General features: G+C 39.9%; 1 protein-coding gene across 4 annotated transcripts in view; it reads left to right on the top strand.

The window, feature by feature from the left end:
* Positions 1–13,696, top strand: part of ctnnbl1 (catenin, beta like 1) — a 201,613-nt gene that overhangs the window by 99,723 nt on the left and 88,194 nt on the right. For all 4 annotated transcript variants that reach the window (XM_041204704.1, XM_041204703.1, XM_041204706.1 and 1 more), the window contains one exon: positions 587–645. In XM_041204704.1, the coding sequence (XP_041060638.1) occupies positions 587–645 (59 nt within the window). The remainder of the gene's footprint in view (positions 1–586; positions 646–13,696) is intronic.

The raw sequence follows: 13,696 nt of genomic DNA, 5'->3' as shown, positions 1-13,696 counted from the left end.
GCTAGTTGTAAGGTTTCACATGCAGTCTTGAACAGCTCCTTTTAACAAATGCAAATTTACACTTTACCTTCTACCCTCCTTACGTTTATCAAAACTACTATACATCAAAGCACCCAGACTATCTGGCTTTAATCCAGTTAAGACACACATAGACACACCCCACTAGAACCCTATTTTAAAATAATTTTCAATAACATTATTATCTTCTTGACAAAGCCTTCTCCCATAAAATTATGAAGGCAGAAAGTAAACACAAAAGAATTGTCATCACTTAATTGGGGCTTGTTTAGTATTTCTGTGAAAACTTGAGGACTGCCTTGGGTTTAATGTCTATTGTACTCATTATTGAATATCTTGCCCAGCAGGCACCTTGATTATTTAAAAAAAAACTTCTATTTACAAGCAATTCTAATATTTAGATAATATTTAAATATTGTGGCTAAGTATTATTCTGGCGGAGTGTTTGCAACCTTCTTGATGCATTGACTCTCTTGTTGGTTTTATAAAATATTGTGCAGTATTGATTATGCACAGTGTATCCATGTTTGACACTGTAATATCTGACAAGTGGTTCCACTGTTTTCAGTCAATAGGGAATTACTTGGTGACCAGGAAGGGATCGATGTGTTGCTGCAGCAGCTGTCAGTGAGTATCTGTTATTGCTTCTAGCTCCTGACTAGATTGGTATTCTTAACTCATTGTAATGCTACAGTGCTCTTCTCCCCTTTATCAATCAGACGTAAATTATACCTAAATTCTCAGTAATTCAAACTGCATTTTTCATATAGAAGTGAACGCTAGAATACATTTTTTTAATAAGACATGGATGAATTATAAAACCAATAAAGGAAAAGCCTGTATATAATGCTGCTTCATATCACTTACGATGTCCCAAAGTGCTGCACATCTAATAAATAACTTTTTTTTTAATGAGGTCACTCGTTATGTAGGCACATTTGGGAGCCATTTTGCGCACATCTGATTTCCACAAACAGCATTCAGAAGAATGACCAGTGATGGTGGTATTGGTTGAGGGAGGATGCTTGTAGAACTTCTAATCATGTAATAGGATTTTATGTTTGCCAGAACCACATTTTCAGTAATATATTACTTCTGCAGTACTGCAGTGAGCAGGCTGCCTAGCTTATGTGCCTAAGTAGTAAATTGAGCTTGCACCCACAGCTTTCTGTCTCAGAGGTGGGTGTGCTGTCAACTAAGCCAAGCTGACTTGTATTTTTATATAATAAATGTACCACAAGTAGGCTGCAATTGATTTTATATCAGGCTTGAAATGTATTAAGACTTACTTTTAAGGGACAAAACAACTTGTGGTGAACATTCCACATTCTAAAGTTTTGATGCTTCAGCAACCATTAATTCCAGCTACAAGAAAGCATTGTCTGATCTACCTGACATAGGCTTAATCAAAGCTGCAATCCTGAAAAATATGGCATTAATGTTAACTGAATTTTACATTATTTCACAGATCCATTTCAGACATTTGTTCCCCTTATTAACAAGTTGTTAAATTGCAAATGATTGTAGCTGAGCACTTCAGGAATGGCACAAAAATGAAACTTCCAAGTGTTTTGCTTCCCAATATTAGAAGTGAAAGTTTAAAGTTTCTTTTGACTATTAAATCAAAAGTTCTAGACTGGCAAAAGGGATCACTGCCTTGCCCAGATGGTCTGTTAACTGTTTTTTGAAATAAACAGTTGTGTGCTATATGATCTGTAGCATGACAAATAGGTGAGAGTAAAGAATATTTAGTAAAACAATGAAATACAGGCTGGATATACCATTAAAAGAGAATAATGTTCTATGTCATGCTGCAGAATCCCACCCCAGCAAAGGTGCTAGGCCTAACCATCATCAGTTGCTTCATCCTTCCCTCCATCATAAGGTCAGAGGTCGGGATGTTCGTTGATGATGGCAGTGTTAGTTTCATTTGCAACTCCTCATATCATAAAGTAGTCCATATCTGCATGCAGCAAGACCTGGACAGCATTCAGACTTGAACTTATGATTTGTAACCACCATTTGCACCAGGCAATGGCCATCTCCAACAAGAAAGAATCTAACCACCCCACTTAACATTCAGTGGCACTATCGTGAATCCCCATCCACACCTTGAGAGAGAGTGGGGGGGGGTTGCAGTGGCATATGGTTACCATTGATCAGAAACTTGACCAGCTATACAAACATTGACTACACAAGCAGCTCAGAGGCTCAAAATTCTGACATATAACAGCTGCGATAAGTTACAGCCCAATAGAGTGCACAACATATTACAGCATTAAAGGTCCTGAAGTTGTTTCTGCTCAAATGTGGGATTTACATTTTTTGGTAGCATCCTTTTTAGTTGCTCTTTCTCATATTTGTCTGAAATTCCAAATCAAAATTGATTTTGAACAAAAATTTGAGTTTGACATTACACTTGCTATGTTACCTCAAATGATACAATGGTCATTGGTTCTGTTTGTGTGCTAATAGTCTGCTGTTAAACACAGATAAGAATAAAAGTCTGTGGCTCAATTTTTAAGTATTGAATGCCGGCGACACTTTTCAAAAAGGAATCTGTTATCTGTCATAAAACACACTCAGGAATGATTTCTGTGAATTTCTCATTCTGAATACCAGGAAGTTTGAACTAGCCTTTATTCAATGATTTATAATGTGCTACAAATTCTAATTTTGCCGGGACATCAGGAGAACCACCCAAGATCAATGCAGGCATATATAGAATGGACATTTATTAAGCTCTTTGTTCTTGCTGCATTGTCCTCTGGAGAATTGTGTGCATTTCAAAATAAAAAATGCAAGTTTTATCATTTGTTTGGAAGGAATGAAATAAGCCAACAAAATTTATTTAGTAGTATGAAGATATTATTTAATTGAACAGAAACTTTTTAAATGTTGACAATGAAGTATTAAACAGATTTCCATACAGTTAGCCTTGCTTTTACTAATGTGGGTGCAATAGCAAACTGCTGAACAATTATTCGCCTTAACAATTTTCAAACACAGAATTCTGGCAGTGATGGTTAAATTGGATCAGTTGCTAAAAAAGAAAACTATCCAGTCTAACTTCATTAATGGTTTGTTTGCAATCTTGTAAAATCTCTGTCATTAATGATAGTGTTACAACCTTTAAATCTTTTGTTACACATGATTTGTACAAAACTGTACTGGAGGAAAGTATAGAATAGGGTCCCCCATGGGCCAGAGTTAGGACCTCTGTTTTTCTTGACTTATATTAATGACCTAGGCTTGGATATACAGGACACACTTTCAGGACAAAAACTTGAAAGTATTATGAACTATGAGGAGAATAGTATAGAACTTAAAAAGGAAATAGGTTGGAACGTACAAACTAAGAGCAGGAGTAGGCCACTCAACCCTTCAAGCCTGCTCCACCAATCAATAAAATCATGGCTGATCTGATTGTAATCTTCCACCTACCCTGATAACCTTTCACCTGCTAGTTAATCAAGAATCAATCTAGCTCTGCTTTAAAAACATTCAAAGACCCTGCTTCCACTGCCTTTTGAGGGACAGTTCCAAAGGCACTCAACCCTGAGAGAGAAAATTTCTCCTCATCTCTGTCTTAAATGAGTGACCTCTTATTTTTAAACTGTGGCCCCTAGTTACTGGTATCCAAGTAAACCTCCTCTGAACTGCTAATGCATTTACATCTTTCCTCAAATAAGGAAACCAATATTGTATACAGACGTGGTCTCACCAGTGTCCTATACAACTGAAGCATAACCTCCCTACTTTTGTATTCAATCCCCTTGCAAAAAATGATAACATTCTGTTAGCTTTCCTAATTACTTGCTGTATCTGCATACTAGCCTCTTGTGATTCATGCACTAGGACACCCAGATCTCTCTGCATCACAGAGCTCTGAAATCTCTCTTCATTTAGATAATATGCTTTTTTTATTCTTCCTGCCAGAATGGACAGTTTCGCATTTGCTCACATTATACTCTGTTTGCCAGGTCTTTGCCCACTCACTTAGCTTACCAAGTCACTCCTTACATCCTCCACACAACTTACTGTCCTATCTATCATTGTATCATCAGCAAACTTAGCAACCATACCATCTGTCCCTTCATCCAAGTCATTTATATAAATTGTAAAAAGCTGAGGCCCCAGCACTGATCCCTGTGGCACACCACTTGTTACATCCTGCCAACCAGAAAAAAACTCCACTTATGGCTACCCGCTGTTTCCTATTGGCCAACCAAGCTTCTGTCCGTGCCAATATATTACCCCCTACACCATGAGCTTTTATTTTCCGCAATAACCTTCGATGTGGCACCTTATCAAATGCCTTCTGGAAATCCAAATACAGTCCATCCACCGGTTCCCCTTTATCCACAGCACATGTGACTCCTTCAAAGAACTCCCATAAATTGGTTAAACATGATTTCCTTTTAACAAACCATGCTGACTCTGCCTAATTGTCTTAAACTTTAAGTGCCCTGCTATAACATTTTTAATAATAGCTTCTAACATTTTCCCTTTGACAGATGTTAAGCTAATTGGCTTGTAGTTTTCTAAGGAATAGGTGAACAAGTGGCAGATGAAATTTAATGCAGAAAAGTGTGAAGTGATTCATTTTGGTGGAAAGAATGAGGGGTAGCATTAGAAAATAATGGTTACAATTCTAAAGGGGATGCAGGAACAGAGGGACCTAGAGGTATATGTTCACAAATTGTTGAAGGTGGCTGGGCAGGTTGGGAAAGCAGTTGATAAAATGGGATCCTGGGTTTGAGGCAGTGCGTTCAAAAGTAAGAATGTTATGATGAGCTAATACAAAGAGCTGGTTCAGCTTCACTGGAATATTGTGTCTGCTCTGGGGACCACACTTTAGGAAGGATGTGAAGGCTTCAGAGAGGGTGCAGAAAAGGTTCATGAGAAAGGTTCCAAGGATGAGGAGCTTCAGCTATGTGGACAGATTGGAGAAACTGAGGCTATTACCCTTGAAGAGTAGATCACAGAAGACTGTCCAACCTTTTATTCACCCTTACATGCATATTACCTGGAACCAATATTTGTTGTGAGAGATCCTAATCTATCCAAGATGATACTATCTTTTAATATTCATAATACTATTCAATACTGAGCACCCCTCAGCTGGAACAAAAGCATCATCCACAGGAGTATAGACTGATGTGAAATAGTCATTTAGCAGCTCTGCCATAAGCTGAGTGCCATATACTACCTTTTAGTTGCCTATATGCCATATGGCCTCTGACATAGCTTAACAAAAGCTATCGCTATTATTGATACAATTGTGCATCGTATTTTCCAAAGAACCTTGGCCAATTTTATGGCTATTTTTGTCTTACTTAATTGCTTGTGGTACATTTCTCTGCTCTCCTCTGAGTTAATTACCTTAAATGAATAGAATGCTCAACCTTGTTTCTAAATTCTTCATCAGCCATAATGATTTTGTCATACCATGGGCTCCACTTTTAGTCATTGAGATATACACAGCTTCATTCTGTTTTGAGAATTCAGGGTTTAAGTTGGCATTACGCAAAGGTAATTGCTACCCCCGCAGCTGCCACCACTCTCCTGGAGCTATTCTGGCTGCTGACAAAGAAACCAATGAAGTCCTGCATCCAGTCTACCATGACTGAGGTTGTTACTTGCTCTGCTATAGTTACAGCTTCAAGAATGTATGGGATGGCAATTGTCTTCCAGCAAACTTGGTGGGTGGTGTTTGCACTGTTGAACAGGGGCTTGACTGTTGAGGGACGCAAGCTGCCAGTTGACTCTAGAGGCAACTGGACAATGAGTAACTTTATCTAACGTGCTGCCATTTCTGGGTGATGATCTTTTCCTGCTGCTCAAGGCTCTTTATGTAGTTGGCATAGAAGGAGGACACACAGTGGTGGTATCATGAGGGAACCCCTAAGCATCTCTGTTCCATCACTTGATCTATAATTGTACCATCTAGTTCATATTTCTCTTCATTCTTCCTGCCATATTGATTAATATACACTCTTCTGCATTAAATTTCATCCAGTCTGTCTATTTCACCAGTCTGTCATCGTGAAATATATTTCATTGTTTAGTACATTAAGTTTTGTATAGTTATGATCCCTGTAGGGACTGAACTTTTTACAAAGGCCTTTGACTGACTAAAAGAATCACACAGCAATATTTCAAGTTTTAAGACTTTTACTAAAACAAACTAAATGCAAATTATCTAAACACTATTCATCAGGCAACTTCCCTATATGCTTTATCTAGGTCAATCGTATATATCAAATACCAACTTCCGGGGAACAAAACTATATATTTCCCTCAAGTCTGAAAAATAATTGTTAACCACTTCTCTGCTTTTTGACCCATGGCCAATTTTGTACCCTTTCAGTCACTGTCCATTTAATCCCATAGGCTTTAATTTTGTCTACAAGTCTATTATGTGATACTTGATCAAAAGCCATTTAAAACTCTATATACACAGCATCAATTATACGACCCACATCGATCATCTTATTTACTTCACTTAATAACTCAAAAAATCCACCGGGAATTTAAGATCTACTACATGTCTAAAGTTGTGAATCTCATGATTAAAAGATTCCATGTCTGCACATATAGAAAATATGAGCTATAGTGCCAAATATCAACATCCTCCCTTAAGATTTATAAACGTTTAGCATAATTTCCTTGTTTTTGTGCTCTATACCACTAATTTAAAATGAATCTCAGATGCATTTTTAGCAACCTGTCAACTTGTCTTAAAATAAAAGCAAAATACTATAGGTGCTGGAAATGTGAAATAAAAATACAAAATGCTGGAAAAGCACAGCAGACCTGGCAGTATCTGTGGAGAGAGAAACAGAGTTAACGTTTTGAGTCCGTATGGCTCTGAAGAAGAGTCATACAGACTGGAAACATTAACTCTGTTTCTCTCTTCAAAGATGCTGCCAGACCTGCTGAGCTTTTCCTGCATTTTCTGTTTTTATTTCAACTTGCCTTACCAGCTTCTAGATTTAAGTGTGAACATGTTTCATATTTTACCCTAGAGATGCATGCATCTGGAGTTGACCATGGTATTTGCAATTATTTAAGTATCCTCTGTATAGTGGCAAAAAAAGTCAAAAACATAAACAGAAAACTATGAGAATGAAACCACTGCAGAATAAAACTGTGAGCAGCTTATGTGAAGTCTTGGGAGCAAGTCACCTAATCTTGTGTTTGGAAATGGTTTAGAGACAGCTGTCAGCTATATAGTTAGTTTAAATTATAATGCAAAATCCATTCAATCCCAATTTTATTTTTGTGTTGTTTGGCTGGAAAGCCTCCAGTGTGACCTTGGTTTTCATTTTATTGGAGCAGCAATTGGTTTTTCATTGATTAATTGTAAGCAGATGCTCTTCGCTAATTTTGAAAATGATTTACTTATGCTGCGTAATGATTGGTGTTTGTGTAGAGTCTTCTTCAGGATGAGGTTTCTCTTGCTATTTTGGGCAGCAGCCCACAAGTGTTACTTATTAATTAGAAGGGTTTGCCTGATAATAAGACTGAAATGATGCAGTGCTGATTCTGGTTATCCTGGAACAGTGCATTCTAGTTTAATTTGCATCCAGTTCAGTCTGCAAACATGAATGTGATGAAGCACTCTGCAAGATAAGCCAAAAATTATTCTTTAGGGGAGAATTAAACATGAATTGCAGATAATGGGAAGATGGGGATTTGTCCTGGCACTGAGATGCAAGCTGTAACTAGAGCAGAGTTGTATGAAAATCATGTCTCTTGCACAAGCTTTTTATGCTCCTAAGTATAAAAATATAACCATAGTACATTATTGAAATGGCAACTGTAAAATTGGGTGTGACAAGTACTCTGGATTCTGTGGTACCTTAATTTTACCTGCCAGAGGAGCCTGTTGTTTAACAAATTTTTGAAAATATCAGGGCTTTAAAAAAAAATGTAGTGCTGTAATTGGTGCAACAGATCATGGTTGTCTGGGCAAAAACTGAGCATTTTTTTTTTTCAATTTATATTAGCTATCTACAAATTACCACAATGAACGATTGATACTGCTATCCAATGTGAAGATCAGTGTGCATCAGTAACCAATTATTCTGGCTGCTTTGATGAGCACTGGCTTCTACAGCCAACATTTAAAGGAAGCAAGGCTGCAATCTTACCTTGAGTTCATTCAGCTGCCATTAAGCACTCGAGCTTCATTTGATGTATTTTATGTTGGTGTCAAAACATTGAATTTCTGACTTTAAAGCACTCCAAACTTTTCATTATTCTGTACTATTTGCACAATCTGCACACTGAACAAACTCTAATGACTAAAAACAAAAAAATCGCGGATGCTGGAAATCCAAAACAAAAACAGAATTACCTGGAAAAACTCAGCAGGTATGGTAGCATCGGCGGAGAAGAAAAGAGTTGACATTTCGAGTCCTCATGACCCTTCAACTGAACTGGGTGAATCCAAGGAGAGAGGTGAAATATAAGCTGTTTTAAGGTGGGGGGGGGGGGGGGGGGGGGGTGTGTGTGTGTGCAGCGGGGTGTTGGGTGGGGGGAGAGGAGTGGAGGGGGGTGGTGTGATTGTAGGGACAAGCAAGCAGTGATAGGACCAGATAATCAAAAGATGTCACAGACAAAAGAACTAAAGAACACAGAGGTGTTGAAGTTGGTGATATTATCTAAACGAATGTGCTAATTAAGAATGGATGGTAGGGCACTCAAGGTATAGCTCTAGTGGGGGTGGGGGGCATAAAAGATTTAAAAATAATGGAAATAGGTGGGGAAAAAAAATCTATATAAATTATTGGAAAAAACAAAAGGAAGGGGGAAGAAACAGAAAGGGGGTGGGGATGGAGGAGGGAGTTCAAGATTTAAAGTTGTTGAATTCAATATTCACGGCTATAAAGTGCCCAGTCGGAAGATGAGGTGCTGTTCCTCCAGTATGCGTTGGGCTTCACTGGAACAATGCAGCAAGCCAAGGACAGACATGTGGGCAGTAGAGCAGGGTGGAGTGTTAAAATGGCAAGCGACAGGGAGGTTTGGGTTATTCTTGTGGACAGACCGCAGGTGTTCTGCAAAGCGGTCGCCCAGTTTACGTTTGGTCTCTCCAATGTAGAGGAGACCGCATTGGGAGCAACGAATGCAGTAGACTAAGTTGGGGGAAATGCAATTGAAATGCTGTTTCACTTGAAAGGAGTGTTTGGGCCCTTGGACGGTGAGGAGAGAGGAAGTGAAGGGGCAGGTGTTGCATCTTTTGCGTGGGCATGGGGTGGTGCCATAGGTGGGGGTTAAGGAGTAGGAGGTGATGGAGGAGTGGACCAGTGTGTCCCAGAGGGAATGATCCCTACGGAATACCGATAGGGGGGGGTGAAGGGAAGATGTGTTTGGTAGTGGCATCATGCTGGAGTTGGCGGAAATGGCAGAGGATGATCCTTTGAATGCGGAGGCTGGTGGGGTGATAAGTGAGGACAAGGGGGACCCTATCATGTTTCTGGGAGGGAGGAGAAGACGTGAGGGCGGATGCGCGGGAGATGGGCCGGACGTGGTTGAGGGCCCTGTCAACGACCGTGGGTGGAAAACCTCGATTAAGGAAGAAGGAGGACATGTCAGAGGAACTGTTTTTGAAGGTAGCATCATCAGAACAGATGCGACAGAGACGAAGGAACTGAGAGAATGGGATGGAGTCCTTACAGGAAGCAAAGTGTAAGGAGCTGTAGTCGAGGTAGCTGTGGAAGTCGGTAGGCTTGTAATGGATATTGGTGGACAGTCTATCACCAGAGATTGAGACAGAGAGGTCAACTCTAATGACTGGTAGACTTAACGTCTTTATGTTATCAAGATCCAACCTGATGATCAGCGTGATATTCTAGTCTGCTCTTTCTATCATTTTTTGTATTTTCTCTGCTTGGAATGATTGATAGTAACTTACCTCACTTCGGCCCTTGGTCGGGATGGAAGTGGATTTTTAAGTAATTAAACCTTTGAATTGAAATAGATAAATTTGTGCTGCTAGATAAAAGCAAATCGACAAGTGTCGAACATTTCACCACATGGTTCCACTTCCACATCCAAAACCAAATCGTTACCCCATGATTTAACATTACCTTGGGCACTATCCTTCTAAGAAATTCACATCCAGCATGGCTAGGTGATCATCTATTTTGCTTTAAAAGTGGCCTCATACTGGAGTAAGCCTTAATTCTTTTCCCTTGTTAGCAGATTCTTTCTTCCTGTACCAGAAAGGTTTATTTGCTGTTATTAGTTTACTGACAGAAGTTTGGAGCCTACCCTAGTTTTTGACTTCTAGTAAGACCATGAGACATAGGAGCAAAAGTAGGCCATTCGGCTCATCGAGTTTGCTCTGCCATTCAATGATATGGCTGATCTGATGATCCTCAACTCCACTTTCCTGCCTTTTCCCCATAACTCTTGATTCCCTTACTGATTAAAAATCTGTCTATCTCAGCCTTGAATATACTTAATGACCCAGCCCTCTGCAGAAAAGAATTCTGCAGATTGACTACCCTCTGAGAAAAGAAATTCCTCCTCATCTGTTTTAAATTGGCACCCCCTTACTCTGAGATTATGCCCTCTTGTCCTAGACTCTCCCACAAGGGGAAACAACCTCTCAGCATCTATCCTGTTAAACCCCCTAAGAATGTTATGTTTCAATAAGGTGGTGTCTCATTCTTCTAAACTCCAAAGAGTACAGGCCCAACCTACTCAGTCTCTCCTCATAAAAGCCTTCCGGATCAACCTAGTGAACCTTCTGTGGACTGCTGCCAATGCCACCTTCTCTGGACTGCCTCCAATGTCAGTATATCTTTCCTTAGATGAGGTGACCAAAACTGTTCACAGTATTTGAGGTGTGGTCTAACTAGTGCCTTGTATAGTTTTGGCAAGACTTCCCTAATTTTATACTCCATTTCCTTTTGAAATAAAGGCACTTTATAAAGCATTTGCCTTCCCTATTGCCTGTTGAACTTGTATGTTAGGATTTTGGGATTCATGCACAAGGACTCCCAAAGCCCTCTGTGCTGCAGCCTTCTGCAATCTTTCTCCCTTTAATAGGTCCCTTAAGTTAGCGGGACAGGTAGATAAGACGGTTAGGAAGGCATATGGGATACGTGAAAACAAAAACTAAAATAACTGGAAAAACTCAGCAGATCTGGCAGCATCTGTGGAAGAGAGCACAGTTAACATTTAGAGTCCGCATGACTCTTCAATAGAACTAAGGAAAAATAGAAAAGGGGTGAAATATAAAGCTGGTTTAAGGAGGGGGTTGGTGGGTGGTGGGACAAGAGAGCTGGATAGAGGGCCAATGATAGGTGGAGATAACCAAAAGATGTCACAGACAAAAGGACAAAGAGATGTTGAAGCTGGTGATATTATCTAAAGGAATGTGCTAATTAAGGGTAGAAAGCAGGACAAGCAAGGTACAGATAGCTCTAGTGGGGGTGGGGTGAAGGAATCGCAAAAGGCTATAAGGTAGAGATAAAACAATGGATGGAAATACATTTAAAAATAATGGAAATAGGTGGGCAAAGAAAAATCTATATAAATTATTGGAAAAAACAAAAAGTGGGTGGGGGGGTGGAGGGGAATCAGAAAGGGGGTGGGGATGGAGGAGGGAGTTCATGATCTAAAATTGTTGAACTCAATATTCAGTCCAAAAGGCTGTAAAGTGCCTAGTCGGAAGATGAGGTGCTGTTCCTCCAGTTTGCGTTGAGCTTCACTGGAACAATGCAGCAAGCCAAGGACAGACATGTGGGCATGAGAGCAGAGTGGAGTGTTGAAATGATAATTGCCTTTATTAGCTGAGGCATAGAATATAAGAGCAGGGAGGTTATGCTGGAACTGTATAAAACGCTTGTTAGGCCACACCTAGACTATTGCGTGCAGTTCTGGAATCCGCATTATAGGAAGGATGTGATTGCACTGGAGAGTGCAGAAGAGATTTACCAGGATGTTGCCTGGGCTGGAGAGTTTTAGTTATGAGGAGAGATTGGGGTTATTTTCCCTGGAGCAGAAGAGATTGAGCGGGAACATGATTGAGGTATATGAAATTATGAGGGGCATAGATAGGGTAGACAGGAAGGAACTTTTCCCCTTGGTGGAGGGATCAATAGCCAGGAGGCATAAATTTAAGGTAAGGGGCAGGAGGTTTAGAGGGGATGTGAGGAAGAATTTTTTTGACCCAGAGAGGAGGGTGGTGGGAATCTGGAACTCGCTGCCTGAAAGGGTGGTAGAGGCAGAAGCCCTCACAACATTTAAGAAGTATTTGGATGTGCAGTTGCGATGCCATGGCATACAAGGCTATGGGCCTAGTGCTGAAAAATGGGATTAGAATAGTTAGGAACTTGTTTGGTGCAGACTCAATGGGCCGAAGGGCCATTTCCTGTGCTGCAGACCTCTATGACTCTAATATTCAGCACCTCTATTCTTCCTACCAAAGTACATAACTTCACATTTTCCCACATTATATTCCATCTGCCAAGTCTTTGCCCATTCATTTAACCTGTCTATATCCCTCTACACTCCTTGTCATCCTCACCACTTGCCTTCCCACCTATATTTCCCACCGCAAACTTGGTGATAGTACATTCACTTCCCTCATCTAAGTCATTTATATATTGTAAATAACTGAGGCCCCAGCACTGATCCCTTTGGCACTCCACTAGTTTCAGTTTGCCATCCTGAAAATGCACCCCTTATCCCAACTCTGTCTTCTATTAGTTAGCCAATCCTCTATCCATGCTAATATATTACCCCAAACACCATGGGATCTTATCTTATTAAACAGCCTTATGTGCAGTACCTGATCGAACGCCTTTTGGAAATCCAAATATATTACATCTGCTGGTTCTCCTTTATCTATCCTGTTTGTTACCTCTTCAAAGAATTCTAATCAATTTGTTAGGCATGATTTCACCTTCATGAAGCCATGCTGACTCTGCTTGATTAGATTATGTATTTCTAAATGCTCTGCTAGTAGGCCCTTCATAATAGAAAACAAAAACAGAATTACCTGGAAAAACTCAGCAGGTCTGGCAGCATCGGCGGAGAAGAAAAGAGTTGACGTTTCGAGTCCTCATGACCCTTCGACAGAACTAGTTCTGTCGAAGGGTCATGAGGACTCGAAACGTCAACTCTTTTCTTCTCCGCCGATGCTGCCAGACCTGCTGAGTTTTTCCAGGTAATTCTGTTTTTGTTTTGGATTTCCAGCATCCGCAGTTTTTTTGTTTTTATCCCTTCATAATAGACTTCAACATTTTCCCAATGACAAATGTTAAGCTAACTGGCCTATAGTTATCTGTTTTTTGTCTCTCTCCCTTTTTGAATAAGGGTGTTGCATTGGCTGTTCTCCAATCCTCTGGGAATTTTCCAGAATCTAAGGATTCTTGGAAGATTACAACCAACGCATCCATTATCTCTGTAGTTACTTCCTTTAATAGCCTAAGAATTTCTTTAAAATTTATTTTGTAGCTTTTTAGCCTGCAAATTTCTTTCAAATCCTGGCCTGGAATTTACACCCAGAGTCACATGCAAAGTCACATGCAATCAGGCTGCAAAGCAAATATGGGATCTTAAAGATTGTGGAATTTTGGATGTAAGTACAATACACCCACATCACTTTGATAGTTTATGATCGTCTTTTGCTTAGGTCCTGCACCTGACAAATAAC

The sequence above is a fragment of the Carcharodon carcharias genome, chromosome 14, assembly GCF_017639515.1.
Source record: "Carcharodon carcharias isolate sCarCar2 chromosome 14, sCarCar2.pri, whole genome shotgun sequence".
NCBI classification, from domain to species: domain Eukaryota; kingdom Metazoa; phylum Chordata; class Chondrichthyes; order Lamniformes; family Lamnidae; genus Carcharodon; species Carcharodon carcharias.
This window is presented reverse-complemented; position numbering and strand designations above follow the sequence as displayed.